Source organism: Leuresthes tenuis, unplaced genomic scaffold (assembly GCF_036924035.1).
Source record: "Leuresthes tenuis unplaced genomic scaffold, fLeuTen1.0.hap1 SCAF_11, whole genome shotgun sequence".
Lineage (NCBI taxonomy): Eukaryota > Metazoa > Chordata > Actinopteri > Atheriniformes > Atherinopsidae > Leuresthes > Leuresthes tenuis.
Genome location: NW_027325365.1, coordinates 12,079,933 through 12,102,254, shown reverse-complemented (window position 1 = coordinate 12,102,254; position 22,322 = coordinate 12,079,933). Strand labels below are relative to the sequence as shown.

At 41.7% G+C, this 22,322-nt stretch overlaps 1 protein-coding gene across 1 annotated transcript; it reads right to left on the bottom strand.

The window, feature by feature from the left end:
- Window positions 1–7,462: 7,462 nt before the first annotated feature.
- Window positions 7,463–22,322, bottom strand: slc9a6a (solute carrier family 9 member A6a). Its single transcript, XM_072395441.1, has 16 exons — window positions 21,892–22,322; window positions 20,048–20,247; window positions 19,311–19,388; window positions 19,068–19,144; window positions 18,814–18,926; window positions 17,948–18,053; window positions 15,736–15,877; window positions 15,280–15,385; window positions 14,311–14,399; window positions 14,009–14,122; window positions 13,663–13,774; window positions 13,281–13,434; window positions 11,910–11,940; window positions 11,726–11,811; window positions 11,300–11,405; window positions 7,463–11,089 (listed from the first exon to the last, which is right to left on the bottom strand). The coding sequence occupies exons 1-16, from the start codon at window positions 22,184–22,186 to the stop codon at window positions 10,817–10,819; spliced, it is 2,082 nt and encodes a 693-aa protein (XP_072251542.1). The 5' UTR covers window positions 22,187–22,322; the 3' UTR covers window positions 7,463–10,816.

The following is a 22,322-nucleotide window of genomic DNA, read 5'->3' as shown; positions in this document are numbered from 1 at the left end:
GGAGTTAAACATCCAGCTGTGATGGTTAAGGTTAACAGTCCAATGTTTGGGTCATCCCATTAGTGGGTCCAGACAAATATAGAACAGAAAAACAGTGAGTACGTGTGTGTGTGTGTGTGTGTGTGTGTGAGAGAGAGAGAGACTGTGTGTTTGAGCTTGCTTGTTAAAAGGGCATCTGGCTGTAATTACAGATTTGATTTGGTCCGTTATCACAGACAGTTTGTCCCCCTTTTGAAATCTATCACCAAATTACTCTGAACCCACATAAAGATTAATTAGTGTGCAGGGAGGCGCCACAGCTCCCAGACAACATGATCTGCTTACACCAGGTAATCTGTCACTCCTCATCTTTTGATTCACTGACATATTTCCATGCTGCTACGTCGAGTTTTATATACTTTTCTCTCCAAGGTGATATCACTGACCCTTCCTCTAATTTCCAGTTTCAGCTCTTTGTTTCCCCCCATGATGCATTTCTGTCTTGATTAAAGTCTTGATTAAATGTGGATTTTTACAGCTGGGTTAATCACTCTGTGGGAAAACTGACTTTTTCATGATCTCACATCTGACAAATGGAATAATTATAATGTTTGCATCTTATCAGTTTAATCTATATTGGAATCATCTTGGAAATTCTTCCAAAATTCAGTTATGAAGAACCATATGTCCATAAACTTGGCAAAAATATAGAATTAAACTTAAAATTATTTGAAGACATGTTTTTTAAAGAGTTACAAATTACAAATGACATGCCATGTTTTAACATCATGTTAAAACAGTGTAAGCACAGTATAATGTTTAAGTAAGAAATACTGAGGGTATGTAGGGTAATCTTTAGAAAATGTATAAAAATAAATATAAAATATTAAGATATGACATTGCTTGATATTTTGTCTTTTAATTAAAAAAAACAGAGCCAAATCCAAAGTCTAAATAAGTGTCTGCATCAAATGTGAATAAAAATATAGTACAATAATTTGCAAATCTCATAAACCAATATTTCATTCATAATAGAACATAGAACATAGAAAACATAAAACGCTGAAAGTGAGACATTTTACTGTGTCATGAAAAGTGTTAGCTCAGCTTGAAGTTGATGGCAGCAACATATCTTTAAAAAGTTGGGACAGGGTCATGTTTCCCACTGTGCAGCATGCCGTCTTCTTTTAACAACAGTCTGCAAACATCTGGGAACTGAGGAGACCAGCTGCTGGCCCGTCAGAAGAGAAATGTTGTCCCATTCTCATCTGATTTACATTTCTAACTGCTCAACGGTCCTGGGTCTTCTTTGTCATATACTGTGTTTTATGATGCGTCAAATATTTTCAACTCGGGAAAGCTCCGGACTGCAGGCAGGTCAGTCCAGCACCCAGACTCAGACGCAGTATGAGGTTCAGCATTAACGTGCGTAAATATTCATGGCCTGAAAAAGACATCTGGATGGAAGCGTATGTTGCTCTAAAACCTGTATATACACTTTTGCATCCATGATGCCTTTCCAGATGTGCAGGTAACCAGTTTCATAAACACTAATGCAGCGCCATACCATTAGAGATGCAGGCTTTTGAACTGAGAGCTGAGAACAAACTCGATGGTTCCTCTAGTCTTTAAGCTGCATTTGTGAACGACCTCTGCCTATCTTCTGAGAGGCTGTCTCTGTTTATACCAAACGATGTTACTGACCTGTTGAAAATAGCCTAATAAGTAGCAACACGTTTCTCCAGCGTTTCTCCAACGCTTACTTTTCCAGCTTTTTGTTGCCACTGTCCCAACTTGTTTGAAACATGCTGCTGCCATCAAAGTCAAGATGAGCTAATATTTTTGTAAGAAAGTCCATGAGACTGAGAATAAAAGATTGGAGCATTCTGTTTTTAGTTTACATTTTACATAGAACTTTTTTTTTTTCATTGAGGTTGAACATTTCGTATAAACACTGCATTTAAATGCTCAGAGATGACATCATCTGGTTTAATTTTGAGTGCTGCAAGCTGACAGTCTCCTCTCCAACTCATCTGATCGTTTTGACACTACCCAGGGACTGCTGACCTGATACACAATGAAGCTGGAATGTAGTACCCTCTTCCCCACCTGCTATCTGTAAAGCCACACTTATTAAAACAGCAAAAATAACCCGTTATTCTGAACATAAAACACGGAGATACATATGAATTTCAAACGAGATAATCATGGTTGAACTTAAAGCTGGGGAAGTAACTGAATTGAACCTTTTTTAAGTTGATAAAAAGAGCAGCACAAAGGTTTTAAAGTGATACTTTCTTCTGATGGGAACAGAGTATGAACTCTCACAGTGTGTGCGTGATATGCGATACATAACTTTTTCTTAAGTGAAGTTTCCTCAGAAACAGGATATCTTGCTTGTACTTCCTGAAGACATTAGATCAAATCGCTTAGTGTGATTGAAGCAAACAGCTCATTGTGCCGTTGCCAGTGGCAACAAAAGCCTTATCTATGTCAGTAAGCTCATTTGTCAACCTGACCTCTTGCCCAGGACATCCTAGCGTCTCAGTCACACTCCAAATCTGTTCAGTGGGCAGACAGACTGAGCAACATTATCTCTGGTAGGGGGAACAGTGACTCACCATGCACACACATAAACACCACGCCACATGCTTGCTTACACACAAAGCTATGTTACAACACAGACATAAGGTCAAGATCTGGCTGCAAGACACGGACACACCGAGCTTGAATATGTGCAGACAAAAGGCCATGAGGGGAACTCAGCACAGAAACACTCCCAACCACAGGGCGCCGCTTCAACACACAATTCACTCAAATGAAGCCCTCACCGTAGGTCTGTGTGCACTTCAGCTCCAAGTCTCCAAACACAGGAGAGAGTGAGTTATTTCTGGTGATGTGTGGAACTATACTTCACAGAGAAGATGTGCATGTTGGCTTTCTCACTACTCAGGGAGTCAAAGGGATACAAAGATACATTTTTATGTTTATTTGTAAAAACAGTCAAAATGTAGAAGGGTTTTACAGCATTTATCCTCCCTTTTGCAGGCCAAAAAGCTGGCACTTGTCTGCATAACCATGTCTTCATACTTATGCTCTTCTCTGTATTGGACAGGGCTTGGATAGATTGAATTTTATTATTATTATTATTATTAATCATCTTTATGCATTTCATACAGAAATACAGTATTTTGGCCCTACTGCAAGGCATAACATTATATAACTGATTCCCACTAGTTCCACCTCCTTCCAACAGTAAATTGCTGATTGATAGGAAGCAATACTTTATATGACTCTGAATGCGGCCATGTTATGTAGTTCATTTTCACTGATACGAGTGTTTTATCCAAGTAAAATATTTGGTTATGTCAATTCTCACCCCTGAATAAAATCATAATCACAATGGTCTCACGTCTCTCCATAAATCTTTCTTTTTTTCCTTACTCCACTTTAATTCTCTAAGTAATCACACACAGTTCAGCTCGTGTTTGAAGGATGAAGGATGAAGAGAACAGAAGTACATCCTCACAGAGACATATTGCCTGCACTCAGCTCTGCTCAGCCCACACATACAAACAAACATCATTGCCTATTTAGGAGTCCTGCGCTGGGCCGTTGAGAACGCTAATGTATGCAGTTCATCCACTTAATCATCAGCACCGAACCACACCCTCTCTCTCATGCTCCATTTACAATAAGGAAAAGAAGAGACGAGACCGTGTTCTCAACAAAATCATGTCTCTGCTTGTATAAGCTGCTGCCACCAAAGTCCTGGTTACCTCCACTGTCCTGCTGCTGGTAGATGGAGATGAAACCTCACACAACAGCTTAACTGAAGAGTGATGTAAATCATCCCTCAAATACCAGCTGTAAGAAATGAATATTTGATAACCTTGCAGCTGGATTTGAGCTGATTTTAACCCACATGATCCACACACTTAAGTGTGAAAATTGGTTTATAATTTGCTACAAGAACCCCTTGTGAAAAAGTGGTCTCAAGCTGCAAGCGCTTCGTTACACAGTAAAGTACAAAGACTTTGTGGGATTTTGAGGAAAATGAAGTCATGTTGGGGCCACAAGGAGGGCCTGTGTGCCAGAAAAAGAACTATAATCTCCAGGTCCTTTTAGTGACATCATGCATTTGGTTTGGCAGCTGCTCAGACAAGAAGGGAGGAGATGTATGTGTTAACAGCTGGAAGCACACATGTTAGCTTTGGACTCTGCAGTTCATTATACAGACAAAAACTCTTATGCCAGACATAGATATCAGAGCACATCATTTGACCTACAAGACATACTCATATAAATGTGATGGCGTCTTATACAGTAACCCTGTAGCTGTAGGAGATAAAGCCCAATATCAGGACTTTTTATTGTCTTTGATGGCGGGCTGATCGAAAAAAGGAGTTATAGTTCATATTCTTTCGTTATTATAATCTTACACATATGAGTGAAATTAACACCTTACAGTGCAAAAAATAACGAACTTTTACTTTTACTTTGACGTACAGGACAAACTGTGACATGAAAGTGTCTAACCCTTAAATTAAACAGTAAGAAAAGGCAGATTTTCTTCTTTCTTTTTTTGTTCGCTTGTGAAATTAAAATGGTCCAAAGCAGCTTTTCAGCGCTTCCAACGCCAGATGTAAAAAGACGCTCACTGACGAAATCCCAAACTATTTCATACCACGAAAGGAGGATGAAACTTCAGAGAAGTTGACCGGTGAGCCAAAGCACATCACCTGTTGCCTAAAACTGAATTCCAAGAAATTGCGCGTATTTCCCCCACTTTTCATCCTCCGTTACATAAATTGTATCGGTAATTTCCCTCTGATATCTGTAATTGCGTAATTGACGCGAAAATCTTCGAATGAGCCGACAACATTTTTGTGTCTTATTTTCTGATAAACATCATCTAAAATGAGCTGAAAAATCGCTTGATAATCCGGGTAAAGCACAGCAGTGGCTTGGACTCACCTCTACCAAGCGGAGTGTGTGTGCGTGTCCGGTGGATTTGGCCGTGAGGTTAAAATGCGCGAAGTCGCAGCAGTTTTAAAAGACAGAGAAGGAGGGAGGGGGGGTACAAGACGTCAGCCAAACCCCTGTAAATGCTCATAAACAATGACCTCAACCAGGAATTTACAAGCTCTCTTGGGGAGTTCTCATTGGTCCTGCACTCCAGACAAACGGAATCTGCAGGGAAATTATTCCAAAGAATTTTCCTCCAACAACGAGCGCCGAGACTGAACAATTACCTGTTTGTGTCAGACACAGGTCAGGTCTGCAGGGATCTGAGGTGACGTTGTTGTGAGTTACAACATTTCTGGTCCTCACAGACGATGGACCGACTTGTTTAACTTGACACACTTCTGTCCCTCTTCAGTTCCAGCCTCACTCGTCTCCTTCTTTGGTAACGAAAAGGGGAATTATATCAAGATGACTCATTCTCAGCTCCAAGTAAATGCACGCAGCCTGCTAATGTAACCCTAAACCCTAACTTTGAAGAATAATAAACGTTGGGTTGAATGCTCAAAACGTGTTTTTGTTGTTAAAAAAAAGACGCTTTCTTTTGTAACCTCATCTTTTTACCTCATCTTTTTGGGTAGATGAGATCAACATCGAAATTTCTGCATTGTGAGACAAAAAATGACAAGGCGAGGGTTTCAGTTTTTTTCCCTGTATGTAACAACCTCAGCGTGTACCTGTTAAGCAATAAGTGTTATAGCCATCGCATTACTGTAAACACACAGCAGCTTTGTTGGCATAATCAAGACACAATCATAACAGTTGTGACATGAGAGCAGTTCCTTCCCTTGTGGACAAATGGCTGGAAGAGGTCGGTTATCATTTTATGAGGCCTCGTTCACTAAACAAAAAGTCAGTATATCAACCATATAAAAGAGGGAACGCACTTATACTCCAGTGAGTGACAAACTTTGTCAACACTGGGGAATTCTCCAGGCTAGAGAGCTAAGTGGCTCCTTAAAAATCACTATTTCCTCCCAGGACTTGGGGCTGGATAGACATTCTTGAGCAGACTGGAGGGAGTTGTGCCCATATTAGGAGCATGTTACCTGATATTTGGCAAAAGCTGCACATTTGGAGAAGTAAACGCTTGGTGGCGTCCACATTTTACATCCACACCACTCTCCTTCCAGCACATGCAAGTGGCAAAATGATGGCTTTTTATGGGACTCTGTGTAAGAGGATTGTGTGTCATTTTTCAAGTTAGATGTGATTATTTGATAAGATTATGAGCATTGTAAGTATCAAACTAGTTTACGGGCGTCACGCAAAGAATTAAAACAAAGGCGACACTGAATAACTTTCCTGAATACTTTCATGATTACCTCACAGGGACAGGGAACATCTTAACGTTTTATTCGGAGTTATCTACTCCTGACCAGGGTCAGACAGCTCCAGTCTGAAGCAGACTGTATGTAACTCAAAGATGTTTGATGTTTTATAGCCACATGGAAAAGAAAGTACAATTCTAAGGTTTTAAGAACCAGGACATAATGAAATATTGTCTGGTCCTTAACAAGTCTTAACATTATACAAATAAAACCTCAGATGAACAACAGCACAATATATTACACTGTGTCGTTATTTCCTAACAATAATGAAGAGAAGGAAAAACTAAGAATAACCCATGATTTAAGAGTGTGTAGAATTACCTTCAGCACCAATAATTTGAAGTCATCGTTTCGTGTTTGACATTATCATTCTCTCACATCTTTGTGGAAGAATTTTGCCCCCCCCTCTTCCTTCCAGCGTTGCTTCGGTTCTTTGAGGTTTGTTGTTGACGTTCATTTATGCACAGCTCTCATTAGGTCCCACCGCAGCATTTCTATCAGGCTGACGTTTGGACTTTGACTGGACCATCGTGTAAACCTTTATTCTTTTCTGGACCAGAGATTCTGCTGTAGATTTTCTGATCCTAATCCTTGCCCCAATCATCACCCCTTCCACCACCAAATGCCATAATTGATATGATGTGCATTATGACCAAAAATCTCCACTTTGGTCCTGATTATCTAAAAGGCCCGCTCTAGAAGTCTTGTGGTTTGCTCCGATGCAACTTCACAAACAGCAACGGATTTTTCTCCCAAACCCTCTCAATCTTGGCTAAAAATTTCTGGCAGAAGCTGAAAAATGCTCGATAACAGGGCTCCATCCTGCAAAGCTGATCTGCCAACTGCTATACAGGAAAGTTTGATCAAGAATATTTAGTGATGTCTTAAAAGGATTCAAGCCGTCAGAAAAGCCAGAGGAGAACAAAACAACAAATGGCTTTTCTCTGTCTCTGCTTTTTACAAAACAAAAAAGCTGAATGAACATCCTCCAAGTATGGTGACTCCATCGCATTTGCCAGGAGTTGTAAAAATCCCCTCTGGCACTGACGCAGCTTTGTGTTTCTTGTAGAAGGGATGATCTTTGCTTACACAATCCAGACATCCAATAAAAAAGCAAACAGATTAAATGAGGTGGCTATTACAGCAAGGGCTTTAATCAAAAGCACAGGCTCCTGTTTATTGATCGTTGCACGCACATGAACAGGTGAAAGTATATGTACACAGATGTAAACAGTCAGTACCTGCAACACAGAGGAAAAGAGGACAGCGTCTCTCTCTCTCTCTCAGATGCACACATACAAGTACACACATCCATATACACTTGTAGGCATAAGACACATACACACACACTCTTTCACACACACAGAATTTGCAGTATAAAGACAGAGTGGAGTGTCTGAAAACACAGAGCACAGCAGCCCTCTTTGGTCAGCTACTTCAGATAAGATTTCTGATGATCAAAGCATATTACAAGTCACAATTCAGAGAGCAGAGACAGAACAGAGCAGCAGTCGAAACACCAAGACCCAGATCACCCGTCACAGAGTTTACTTTATGTGTCGGATAGTGGACAGTGGCACATAATTCTGCTTGGTATGCTTTTACTTTTTCCCCCACCATCAGTGGACAAAGATTCACGCTCTGTAGATGTCATGGCAGCTTTCAAACAGCGACTTGTTGCAGACACACATAATACAAAGTACCTGAAAACATGGAACGATAGTATGAAAGGTTTCCAACACTTTTTCTGCCACTGCAATGTGACAATGTTCCTTTACAAAGCAACACAACGAACCCAAATTCTACTGAGTAATAATTCGCCTCTCATGGCGTCGACATGAATTTGCTGCTACCCCCCCCCCCCCCCATACCCACAAAAACAGAAAGTAAGATAATATAAAAGCAGCTGTTAAATAAAACAATACAACATCACAACATTCTCAATACATGAGTGCAAATTATTTGACTTTTTTTTTTTTAAACTTCATTATTCACCCTCTTCAAAAATACACTCATAACAGAAACAAAAAAATATCAAGTTGTTGAAATCGTAAATCATACAACAGATGATGTGACGTCACAAGGAATGCCTGATTAAAAAAAACAAAAACAAAAAAACAACAACAAAACAGTTAAATTAGAAGCTCCTGCACAGCAGAAGATAACTGTGAAAGGAAAAGCTATATATACACAAGCATGCTCTTCCTTCCACCTCTGCATCATCCCCGAAACATGAACATTCACGCCAACACAGGTCTACGCGTTCACCCGCTTCGATTTAACGTCTCTCCGTCTTCTCGTGCCCGCGCTCTTCTCTTTAAGCCCATCGCCGTCCTGTTGGCATTCATTTCGCATGCGCTCAGTTATTTTTCTTTGGCTAACAAAGAGGCCAGAACACAAAACTGTTGTGTTCAGCCAAGTCGCCAAATGTTTCCTGGCTTCTGTTCAAATTCAACACAGCGCTGTTGCCATGGCGACGTCCTATCAACACTTCCTGTTAAACCCACATCAACAGCTGCTGAGCTCACCGCACCTTCCGCTCGTCTCATACGTCCGTTAAAACAGAGCGAATATAACACAATATACCACAAGTACCTTTTAATATATCTTTACTATGCGCACCTAATGCTCTTTACTAAATGTCAACAATCAAACCATTCATCCCTCAAGAACCCTGTTGTGTACAGCACACAATATCCAGCATTTAAACAACAATTGCTGTTACATTCTGGCAGCTCTCACAATGATGATCTGCTGCAGTACCAGTGTAAATATCTGCTCTCATCAGGGATGGATCCATTTGTTTAACAATAAAATGGGCTCGTCTTATGCAAATTACTTCCTAACACTTGTGCAATATCTAGTGCTGCAACAGCTGGTAGATTAATTACTAAGTCAATACACAAAGGATCTATGTGCAACAGTTTTAGATTAAGGACCGATAAGTTGTGTTTTTGAGTACAGCTGCAGAGAAATCTTCAGTTCACACCGTTTCCCGTTTATCAGACACTGAAATATGTCAGATTTTAAGTTAGGGAACGTTTTATGACTGTTGTTTGCTATTGTCTGATATTTTTTTCACTAATTTCACAAATTCTCATATAAATAGATGACAGATTAATGAATAATGAGACTAACCACTTGTTGCAGCCCCCCTGAAACCAGATAGAATCATCTCCCTGATTTTCCAAGATCCTACTCAAAAGATAAAAAGAAAAAAAGTGTATTCGTCGTCAGAGGATTATGTTACTTCAGAGTCAAATTCATTCAATTTTATGAGAAAATATCATTTCTAGTTATCAATGCAGCTGTCATATAGAAAATGTGTGAAAATAGCATAATGGGTATGAAATTTTTGATTCAGCTTGAAGAACTCGAGCTCTGCAGCAAAAAGCATACAAAACACTGTAAGGTCACGTGCGTGTCGGGCTTCATAAAATGTCAAAATTCAGGAGAAAAATGGCACAAAGCTTTCCCACTTTAGTTCTTTTGGATCTCGTTGTCACAACAGGAGCCCTTCGTTCTCCTGTGAGCGGCATCAGCTTCTAAAATAAGGTGTAAAGCCTCCCTTGTATGTCACAGTCTAAGGTCACCGGGAGAGATCCACAACTTTCACTGCCAGGTCACACCGCAACGGTGGCATCACACTGGAACACATTATTTACACGCAAACAGCACAAACTGTCAACCCAAACACCCACTGAGGATATTGCTACCTTACAGACAGAGGTGCATGTTTTTTGATCTTCTTTTTTTTTTCTTTTTCTTTTTAAACAAAGGAAAACTGAACGGCTGCCCACCCTGCAGCAGCTCTGCTTCCCAGAGCTAAACCTAGTAAATGGGTTGCCATGCTTAAAACTACAATTCCCAGGCACTTAATTGCAACCACACGTACAGTAAAGCTGTCCACTGGGTCGGCTCGCCTGTGATGCACAGAGAAAAGGCAGCAACATTCAAAGTCAGACCCAAAACGAAAAAAAAAAAGAGCTAGAAGTGTCAAATACTGTGAAAACAACAAGCATCCTCTGCATGCATAACAAAGATATAGTCCTCTTGGGATATACTGTACATCAACAAATTAGCTAGTGGTTGGTACTTGCATTTACACACTAACACATGCTGCTAGAACTCTGTGCAATGCTACAGTTAGGTGACAGACAGAAACGTGGTCCAGACTATGTAAAACTGTCATCTAAAAACCATAAAACCCTGCTAACAAATTGGACTATGATACAGTAATGTCAGGTGCAAGAGAGCTGAGAAAATGAGCCGAAACAAAATGAGGTAGAAACAGTGGTTCGTCTACAGAGGAAGGGAGAAAACTTAAATGAACGTGTGGAGTGGGAAAAAGCAAGAGGGGTGAGGAAAAGTGCAAAAAAAAAACTAAATGGAGGCAAGAATGACGGAGAGTCAAGTACTGGTCTTTTGCTCATTGGCTTGGGTCGGACGGCTGTCGGGAGGTTTGCGATCAAACGCTGTTTTCACATCCTTAAGAGCTGAGGGGGGTCGCTGAACGGCGGCTCTGAATCATCCATTGGCAGCACCAGGCGTGTGCCCCTCATCACCAGCTCGTGATCTCCGTACGTTAGCTCTCGGTCCAAGTCATCAGAGGTGGCGGCGGCGCCGAAGCCCGGGCCGCTGCTCGTGTGGGCGCCTGTGGCATCTGTGCTGACTGTGATGTCGCCGTAGCTCAGGTTGATATCGCCATCAGTGAGGATGAGGTCAGAGTCGTCATCCTTCAGCTGGCACTCATTCTGGTGAGCAAGGAAGAAATGTCACACTCACAGACAGGTAGTGGGTTTTTAAGCAGTAAAATCGTCCGTTCTGGCTTATGATTTTCATCGTTACCTTGTCACTCAATAATAAAATATCCATCTGTTAACCATTTGTTTTTCCAACTGGTCACACAGAACAAATAGCTAAACAAAAGTCATTGTTAGTTCCATTATTAATCAGAGTCTGACCTCGAAGGCCTGAGGGCTGGTGAGGAAGCGTGCGAGGGGGCCGCAGCAAGGAGGCAGCGTGGCTGTGAGCGGGGGGCCGCTGTGAGTCAGGATGGGCTTCAGGTAGCTGGAGAGGCTCAAGTCAAGGACAGACTCCATATAAATGAGCACTAATAGACTGCTTTGGGAAACGCAGATGAACTTTAGACATAAGAGGAAAATGATAAATATTACATTTGTTTACGGTAATTTACTCTAAATGCATGAAACTGAATCCTCTATGTACTTAAATCTACAAGTGGGGCTCCCTCTGCTGCCTGATGATATGAACTTATGTAATCAGTGCTGGTTTTGAACAGCTTTTTTTCCCCATGTGTGGTTTGGACATGATCAAAATAAAACCATAGACTTTACACAAAACAAAATCACACCTTGGTAAAAGGATACTTGTGGTCAAAGTTGTACCAAATTCTGAAAAGCCAGGCACTTTCTTGTTTTGTGCTTCTTCTCTCTGATCCGTCAGTTATACTCACCTAAACCAAGGCAGAGCATTTGATCCATTTTCTTTATAAAAGAACCACAGAGCAGAAATAATTCTGCCGTAAAATTTGTCTCCAAGTGCCATACTTACAGAGTTATCTTGATCAGAGTCAACACCCACACTGTTGAATGAAAAGAAAACACATGCAAAATCAGTTCTGTGAAGCATATTTCCCGTTTTGCAGGTTTCTCAGTGGCAAGGTTTCGAGAAAAACCGACACAAACTGGATGGGTTGAGCATGGGGACCCTACAGGCCAGACGGGAATGAGCATTAGAAAGAGCTGATCTTTGCTAAACTCATGTGTCTAAACACATGCTGATTATGTAAATAAAAAAAAAAATTCAGCCAGCATTTTTACTGAAGCTGCTATGCTGAAAAAGTGAGCAGTGAGGAAGAGAAACATTATCCCTGCACAAAGAGGAAGTGAACTAAGAGACGCTCCCCCCGCTGGTTTTTATCTAACTAAATGAATCTCTGGACATGACCACATGACCTACAATATCAAACTCACCCTGGCTCACTTTCTCATCACACGGTGACTGTCTGCTCCTGGCCTGACGCGCCAAAACTGTTTGGCCAAGCACTTAAAGCGTAGAAGTTTTGCAGTGGGTTGCAGTGAAAGATTATTCTTTCAATAACTCACTGACAGTCAGATCAACAAAAGCCTAAAACCGAAGTCAGTTAGTGAACAGGGGTCACGCCCAAAGCTTTTGAGAACCTTGCAGCTTCACAAGGTAAACCTTCTCCAAACGCCACGACAAACACTTTTCCAAAATCTGAATTCAAAATTGGAGCAAAAGTCTAAAAACACCTAAATTTTTCCTACATTAACTTGAAAAATGACTTTTTCCCTCCTTAAAGAAACACTGACCTGTCTATTTGGTGCTTTTATACGGTGGAAAACAAACCGTCACAACTAATGAATTAAACAATCATACACAGTATAATCATGATGAAATAATGGTCAATACAGACGGGTTCCAAAAACTAAACTAAAATTCAGACATTCAGAGTTTCGTACGTTGCAGACTTTAAGGAACTAATTATGTCAACTTCCAGGGCGGATCTGACAGAGCGGAAGGTTTAACTGACAAGCCACAGAGTAATCAGCGGTTTGAGTTGAGATGGGACAAATATCGACTACCGACACATCTGCACGCAGTCTTCATCCCAAACGATAGGTGCTGCCCCAAAGAAAAAAAACACCACTACAATGCAGCAGGAACACGGGAAGCCATTGTACAGGAAGTACATTATTTATGCAGGTTTTGTGACATGCCCTTCACAAGGCTGGAAACGTCCATTTTTGGGCATGGATGGCTTACAAAATTCGACTTTAAATAGAGAGATTAGTTTTCAGGGCTTTAATCCTTACCAGAATTAGACAGACACAAATTCCAACTAAAAAGTAATTCCAGTTAGACCCAGAAATGGACTTGACAGGGTTAGGACAGGCCTACCGTATGCGCTGACAGGACAACATCTGAGTGGTCCCACCACCGCAAATCCAAACAGTGAAGAAGACAACTAGAAGAGTGGTTGAAAACATCATCTGACGGGCGTATGTGGCTGTGTCCCTGATGGACAGGGCGAAAGTCATGGCGCCTCGCAGGCCTAAAAAAAAAACAACAAAACAGCACAGACGATGTTGCAAATAGAGAAGCATGCAAGTGTCTCGCTGAGACAAACGAGGTCATCTCTGTTTACAAGCCCGTGTGCTTTATCTTTTAATCTTCCTGCTGTGGATAACAAAGCACAGAAAATGTTCCAGGGAATCAACACGGAACACATCTGTGCAATATAAAGTGCACGATAAACATCCTCATCTGTTCCCCAGCTAACCTGCAAACATCATCATGTGCTGGAAGTTGGATCTGATCTTGTTGCGTCGTCCCAAATTAAGGAGGAATGAGAGAGGATAGATGTTAGCAGCTCTGCCCACGAACACTGCCAGCTGTGTGGGAAAGAGGTTAAGGAGAACATACCCAAAACAGATGAACTCGTAAAATGTTCTCATGCTGTATCAAGCTTAATTATTACTACATTATTTGTATTTTGTAAGACTGATCCAGTTTATTTGGCGAGATGACAGCTTCACATTTCTACCAACAAGCTTGTAGAAATGTACACTTTTGTGGTCACGTAGATGGTGAACAGGGATTCGTAAGCACCAGGTGCAAAAAGATACAAAAGCTCCAACGATGAACATCGGATTAAAGATGTGGTTCTGGAAGGTGAACAGGGTCAGACCCATGTAGGAGAAAATGAAGTTCTCTGCTAGGAAATTTAGAAGTTCAAACAGCTGCAAAAAATGAAACAGACTGCTTTAGATTATGTGCAGAAAATGAAGAAACGTGCACGTACAATTCAGAGTAAACATAGTGCTGAGAAGTTCTGGGACAGATTTGGAGGCAAAACCCAAAACTTTCAGACCACTGACATAGACAAATAAAAGAACGAGCTGTGTGGTGGTTGTGGTCCAGGTCTGACCTGCTTGGTCCTCTTCTGAGACTCAGGAGACAGGTTGTTGAAGGTGTAGTGGGCCTGAGTGATTCCACAGAAGAGCACTGCCACCACACCTGCAGCACACCATGAAAAAACAGAGGATCGATTAACAGCGATTCTTAACATTACAATGAGTTAGCAATAAGAGGCATATTTAAACATCCAGGACTTAAATGCCCTGAGGCTTTTGTTAAAGAGCAAAAAGAAAACTTCCTGCCTGGATCTTTTGTGTTTCCACAGAGGTCTAAGATACAGGGCAAAGTAGCTAAGTAAGTCTGCTAAAGTGTTTTATTCCTTTTTGAAACTCCTTGAAGGAATGTCAGGGAGACGTGAAACCTACAGAGCAGCCAAAGCACAAAGTGCCTTTCAGCTGTTTTAACATAGAACCAGTTCATAAGCAGCCTTTCTGCAGTCTCCCCATGAGCCTCAGTCTTAAATCTTTTTCTTCAGACACATCCCTTTCTTATCATTCTGGAGATCACCCTCCCACCTCCACTGACTCCCAAGCTGTTGAAGCGGGCAGGAATGTCGAATCTACAAACAGTAACAACTATCCCTGCCGTACGAATCAAAGTTAACAGCTTTTATGAGCTGAAGTGGACATGAACAAATTCTGAGAAAACTCGACCAATCAGAAATGTTCAGTGCTGCAAGGACCGCCCCTAAGGATGCTAGTTGTCTCAATAGTACTAATTTCATAATAGGGCCATTTTTGGCAGGTGAAATTTTCCCTCATCCAACTCTGATTATCCCCTGGTTCTTGTGGTGGAAATGGCGGGGGTTGAGGAATTAAATACCCTCATTTTTTTGCCTCCTGAGGAGCTTTGCAGTGGAGCTATTGCTAGGTTCACGTGACAGGTGAACCACTTTTGCATCCTTTATAATAACACTGCAATGCAATAAACGACACCTCGCCCTAATTAGGCTGAGTCTGTGAATGTGTGCGTTTGTCACCTGTGAAGCCGCAGGCTTCTGCCAGCAGGAACGTGCTCCATGACATGAGGAAGAAGAGGGCCGTCTCCAACAGCGGGAAATCCCTCAGCTTGGTGAACTTAGTCACGTACAGACAACAGTCAAGGACTCTATCGAAACCTGTCAGCCATCGAATGGACATCATTTCTGTTTCGGAAGTCTTACACTGACTGTCTTACTTAGACTTTTTCCTTTATCATTACATAAACAATGACAGTTTGTCACTTAGCTTATTTCATTAGGCCAATTGAACTGAACTGTAGAGTTTCACACAAAAAAACATTAGAAAACTAACACTGGGATATTACTTATGACCGAATAAATTTAATAAATAACTGCAATCCATCATTGATGTTCTGATGCAGTGTAAAGATGAATCCAACTAATTAATTTAGTCCAAAAATAGAAAAAAATAAAAGAAAACAACTGAAAAGATATCAGAGCGGTGACGATTCCTGTGGCCACTCCCAGGGCAAAGGAGCCGCTGAAAACTCCGAGGAAAATCCCAAAGGACTTCAGCATCGCCATGACCTCAAAGGTGTGGCTGTTGTTTCCTTGTGGCTGGTAGGCCACAATTGACCTGATATAAAACAACACAAATTGTATTGGCAAGGATTTATAGAGCGTACAGAGTCCATTTAGGTTTAAAGATTTATACATATAGTAAGTATAAAAGGTGAAACCTGCATACAGATGTTTGCTTATTGTTTAGAATGTAACTGCTTAACATGTTCTGCAAACAGTTCCATTATCAGGCAGATATTTCTGCCAATAACTGCAAATTCCTTCACAGCTGTGGGTCTCTCTGCAGTCGTCACATTCTGAAAGGAGCCTTCGTTTGCCGAAGAGATGCAGCAATGACTCTGACCCCAACAGTTCAAATGAAGCGATAAAGAGAAAGGCACAGCAACGCAGTGGTGAGAGAGCTGAGACAGAAACAGTCTCAGACATTACCGGGATAGTTAGCTATTAATACTTTACTCAAAAGTAAACACTCAAAAATGATTAACTGGTGCAATTATCTCAAATAGTTTTGAGATTAGAAAAATGATTACAGGCTTCTCCTCAAGGTTTGCGGTAGTTAATGGACTCAACTCCAGTTCTGTTTGGGTAAACATGCCTCTACTGGCAATGGGAAGGGATTTAATTACCTTGTTTTAATAGGTGGAACCTAGTTTTCCTCAAAAAGAAGTTTAAACACGCGGCTTTTGATGTAAAAATGGGGATTTTGTGACAACTTCTACTATGAAGGGCACCAAACCAGTGAAGGTGAACCTAACTCTGGATCAGTCGGACCCAAACCAAACCGAGAGACATTTTGTGTGGTTCACCGCAGCGTTTGGAGAGAAGCCATCGGCTGTTCATCATCTCATCTCTGACAGTTTGCCAATTTTTACAGTTTCTGGGGCCGCTCAGAAGTATCCACTGAAATTACTTTCGTTCCACTTGGAAAAACATCTGCACTAAAAAAAAAAAAAATGAAATAAATAAAAATCCCACTTATTCCTGGAGTGGAAAATATCCATTTGAAAAGAAGAGGTAAGACCTCGTCTGCACCAAACTGTGTATGTTGTTAAAAATAAATTCAAGGTGGAAGATGGAGCAAACAGCGGATCAAGAAGAGGAGACTACAAAGCTTCTCAGTCCTTGTGATCAAAAATATTTTTAGGATGCAAAAAGCAGAAACAAATTCAGCCATATGCTTCATTTTGTGTCATCTTGTGGTTAAGTATCAACACTAAACTATCCCAGTGGTCGTATTCTAAAGAATAAGAGAACACTTCATATATCTTGGCTCAAATAGCTTTTGGAAATAATTTAGTTTGTTATTAAACAGGAGTCTCAGAATAAAGGATTATTCAAAAATTGAATTTTTTTTTTTTTTTAAATGCTCAGCTGAAGTAGTTTTATGATAAAATGTGATGAAAATATCAAAAACATCCATTTCCAAAGAGGCAACTCTAATGCTGTTTGAACCAAGTCTGTCTCTGAAATTAGATTTGTTCACCTTCTGCATTCACAGCCCCCCCCCCCCCCCCCCCATCCACACACACACACACACAGAGACACACAAATCACAAGGTATTTTGTGTTTAAGCATTCCTGGCATTCTGCCTCCTTGGCTCACACAGCATCCCTCACAGATAATAGAAATGCTTTCTTTGCTGACTCACAGCTTCAAAAACCAGCTAACCAGAACAAGAAAAATAAACTGATAAATAATGGAATGTTCTGCATCCCTGGTTGGAAAAGCTGGAGTCCAGCAACAAATAGCCTGCGATTTGTCATGTTTGTCCCACGGCACCGCAAAAGCAACACAATGCCATGCTCCACTTAGTGCACTCATTCAGTGGGCTGGTCTCTCCGCAGGGCCCGGCCCCTCCTCGCTGCTCGCTATTAGAACTTACAATTCTGTGGGAATGGCAACAATCCCGTGCAGAGAAGGAGGAAAACAGAGAGTCAGCTGAGGGACCACTTCTAGTTAAACCAGACGTCCATTTGAACACGATACTCGGTGAATAAACAAGCGCTGATCAGTCAACAGGAGATGCACGACACATACATGCAGCCTTTGTCTCCAAGAGTCAGACAGCTTTGTGCACGTGACAAATGTTTTCAGGGAAAATGCAGGTTGAGCCAGATGACTTACGAAGACAGAACCACGGCCACGGCATCGTTGAGCACGCTCTCTCCAAACAGTAGCGCGTACAGGTCCACATCTACCTGCAGCTCGTTGAAGATGGCCAGGACCGTCACTGGGGAGCGTTGAGAAAACCGTGAGCAAATAACTCAAACCCAACACAGAGAAATCCTATGCTAAGATCCAACACCGTCATCTGTAGTTCAGTGTTGAAACAGCCATGTTGAGGGAGTTAAAGGGAAAAAGACACATTTCAATGGCAGGAAATGGAAGACTTGTGTTAACTGAATGATTTTTTGCACTTTCTGATCTTCAAGGCATCCCCCACTTTTTCTCTTTTTGCCAGCTGTGGACCACCTCAACAGAGAGAAAAGGTTTGAAATGGTAACGTGATCTATGAACTACAAATAAGAATCCCAAACATGTGCGAGGATTTGCATGTGCTCATAATCGTACTGCAAAGCGTACGCGGGTCATTTAAATTATACTTATTATACAGCCAATGACATGAGCAGTTATGCCATTCTTTAGTATGGCTGTTTGCAGTTTTGACTTGTGTTCAGACTACAGGGCACTCGGGTCCTGACTGGGAAAAGCATTTGTGAGTCGCTATTAATCGTGCACAAATCATTGTACACAAATCTGCAGCTCAGCTGATGCACATTTGGAACCATTTGGAGGTTCTCTGCATCTCAGTCTTTGTAACAAGGAGTGCATACTCACAGCAAACTCAGAGAATTGTTTGCGTCCGTGTGCAATTTTTTCCCCCCAGTTTTGCGATACGCTATTCTAAACAACCTTTGAGCCTTTCAAAGTAATTCCAATGATCTCCGATCAATAATTAGCATTACAAGTGTGAGGATGAGCATATGTACCCGGGTCTGTGGCGGAGACGATGGCTCCAAAGAACAGGCAGTCCGTGAAAAAGAAGTCTCCGCCCAGCTGTCCCACCTGCTTCATGAGCGTCACACAGCCGTACATCAGTAACCTGTTGGAGGACCAGAAGGTGATATGCACCTTTGTGCTGTGGACACTTTACTTTCACTACAGGAACAGACAGAAATAAAGGCTTCATAAAGGATTCTTCTCTTTTTTTTTTTTTTTGTTTCAGGAGAATTGACATCCTTACCCAATAACAAAACAGGAAATAACTGTCCCCAGAAAGGCATAAGCCAGTATGGATCCCATGTTACGGAAAAAATGTCTCTAAAAGATAAAAGAAAAACACCACATCAACATTCATCTGCATACAGCTGCATTCACTTAGGAGGACATTTTAAAGAGGACATTATTTTGAGAGGAGCAGTACTTGTTATGAGTGAGAATTTAGCTTTGATCTAACATAGAGAGAGAGCCGGAAATACCACTGTACCCTTTTCAAGCTGTAGCCAGCGTGGAAGATGATGGGTGGCAGCAGAATATTGAAGAACACTTCCGGGTCAAAGGTAACCTGAGTGACACACACACAAAAAAAACCCACAATGTTTGAGAATGAAACTGAGAAACAAAAAGGAAAACTGCCTTCTGAGATCATTTAGATAAATCATTTAATCCAAGACATCTGAGACATCATGAAGCAGCTTGAGGGACAATCCACAAAAAGCTGCAAAAAAGCAGGTTCAGTCACAGCTTTTTCTCTTGTTGCTTGCGTTGAGGCTTTCAGGCTTTCAGCCTGGCACACGACACCACTATGGAGTGTGTAACAGCTTCACACACTTCTCAAAGAGGATTCTTGTGCCTATTCAGTCAGAGGAAATTAGCGTTTTCACACACTCATACTTGCAAAGTATAGAAAAATACCAAATAATGCATACTGCTTTCACTAATAATTAACCGAACAAAGATTTTTTTTTCACAGTTGTGTCATATATAAACGTCAGACGTGAAGACTGCTGGTATCATTCCAGTTAGAAATGACTAAAATATTGAGCTGAATATGGGAATGTTACCATTTCAATTCTGACTGGGTCATAAGAGAAAGTAAATCATCTCAGTAACCAATTAGTTTAGCTCAATAAGTCAGTTAAATTAAACCTGGAGAACTTCACGACTCAGACATTGAACAATGACAGTGAGACGGTGACAATCGGACAGAACAAGGTCCAGTACCTTTCGCAGCATCTCGTTATCCTGCACGTCGTTCACCTCGTTGGCGCCGATCTCCCCTTTCAAAGTGTACTCGTAGAATTTGCCACTGATGTTGACCAGCAGGGTGGCGGGGCTGGCGTTAACGAAGCAGTTCATCGAAGCTTTGCCGACATCCCGAGGGACATGAATAGCGTAGCGTAAGATCACCCCGACAATTACACCTGAGGAAAGAAAAGAGGGGAGGAGGGTTGGATTATATTCAAACATGTCTGATGCTTATTTGTATCTCTGCGTCAACTTCTTTTAAGTCAAACCTGAAGACTTTTTTCTGTCCATCCCTGCAGCTATTGAAGGACTTTGATTAATAAGTTTCACTGCAGCGTAGCTCTCAGTCTGTTTGCTTTCATGTGTAAAGCTGTGTGAATAAATGTGCCTCGTCTGGCCTCCACGCCACGTATTTGGATTGTCCCTGCCTGGTCGCTAGTTTGTCACGCCAAAAACAAAGATTGAGCAGCCGCCTGAAACTCAAATAAAAGACTTAATATGTACAGGAAGTCCCAAAAGCTTTGTGCTCAAGCTCTATTTTACTCAAATTTACATGCAAACCAGCATTGTAGAGGTTTGCAGCTGTACATAGATCGTCGGGGTGGTTCTGTCATCCTTCAAAAATACATAAACACACAAAGAGGAAAGGAGTGAAAGAGAACGTTTACTCTGTAGGGAATAAGCCTTCAAAGTCAGATAAATAAAATGTAAAACTCTATTACAATTTGAGGAAAAGCAAAACGTTTTTCTCAGCTATCATTGTGTTGAGCTCAAATCTGAAATAATCAGCTGTTAGATCAGGTGAAGGCCAGACGATTCCCATCAGTCCCTGAGGTTGTGCAGCTGGTGAAGGGAAGCTTTGGCACACTGACCACCAGTGAGTGGAGCTGCATGACGCTTATTCCTAAGATGAAATATACGTCAAGAGTAAAACACTGCCAATGGTTGCTCTGCTCCCTTTATGAATAAACGTCACGATCAATACGGGCACCCCGGTCACGACTGTATCTGGTTGTATGGGTTTTTCTGCAGTTACTGATCCGGTCTCCGTAGTTTTACAAACATGAGTCCACCGGGCCCCTGCGTGTGGAAACTTGAGAAATGTCAGCATCTTGGCAGCCAAGTAAAAGGAGTTTCAGCAAGGTTTCCCCAACGGATCGTCAGGTGACCAGGATCTGCACAACCTGCAGCACACTTATTCCAATAAAACAGCAATCCAGTCCATTACAGACACAGAGTCCAAAGACTGCTTGCAATTGGCGGACAAATCGTTTTATGACAAGAACAATTAAGATTCAAGTCTCCTGAAAACAATGTGTATAAAGTGTATATATATATATATATATATATATATATATATATATATGATATATTCTTTAGGGCCTTACTGAAGAAAGCTCCATTTCAACATCTGCAGATTTTCGGCCAATAGAAAACTGAAAAGACTGAAAGGGGAAATAATCAGCTGCTGTATTCAGTCAGATCAAAGGGACTTTCATTTCACTCCTACCAGCCCTCCTCAGCAGTGGGGAAGTCAGATACTGGCCTGGCGTGTTTATGCCACAACTGTTCTCCTCGGAGGCCAAATTGGTTGCTTAATGTCATTTTAGAGATCAAACAGGGAGCACAGGAGGCCTTCAGCGTCCCAACATCCGCTCCAACCGGGAAAAGCCCGCCACCTGAATGTTTTCAGATGAGCTACAGCTCAGTGAATTAAAAAGTAGAAAGGCTGACGGTTGACACACAGTCGTTTAAAATCTAATCAGTAACACAACATGACACTGATGGCTCTGGTGACGCCTCAAGCCGGAGCATCTCACCGTAAATCATCGCCAGCCCGGTCTCGTGCAGAAATCTGAACCGCCGATGTTTGAACAACCAGATGGTCAAGATGGTGAGGGTGAGGAGCGTGATGAAGATCAGCAGGTCCGCGCTGTCCTGCCTGTGGCTCTCCTCAGCCTTTTTTTCTGTAACGATGTTCTCCATGGCACTGTCCTCCTCCTGAGATGATGATGCTCGGCAAACACTGATGAACGCACACAGACTCACCAGCACAAGAAACCTCAGGGTCCGCGCAGCCCTCCAGGCACCTTTGACGGTCACTTTTAACACCATAGCGGCTCTTCGACGGACGACGGCAGCGATGTCGCCAGAGACGAAAGCCAATTCGTGGGGAAATATTACTCGCGGACTGAGGGGAGTAGACAGCAGAAAGACAGCGAAACCGATTCTGACCCGGAAGTTAAAAGGG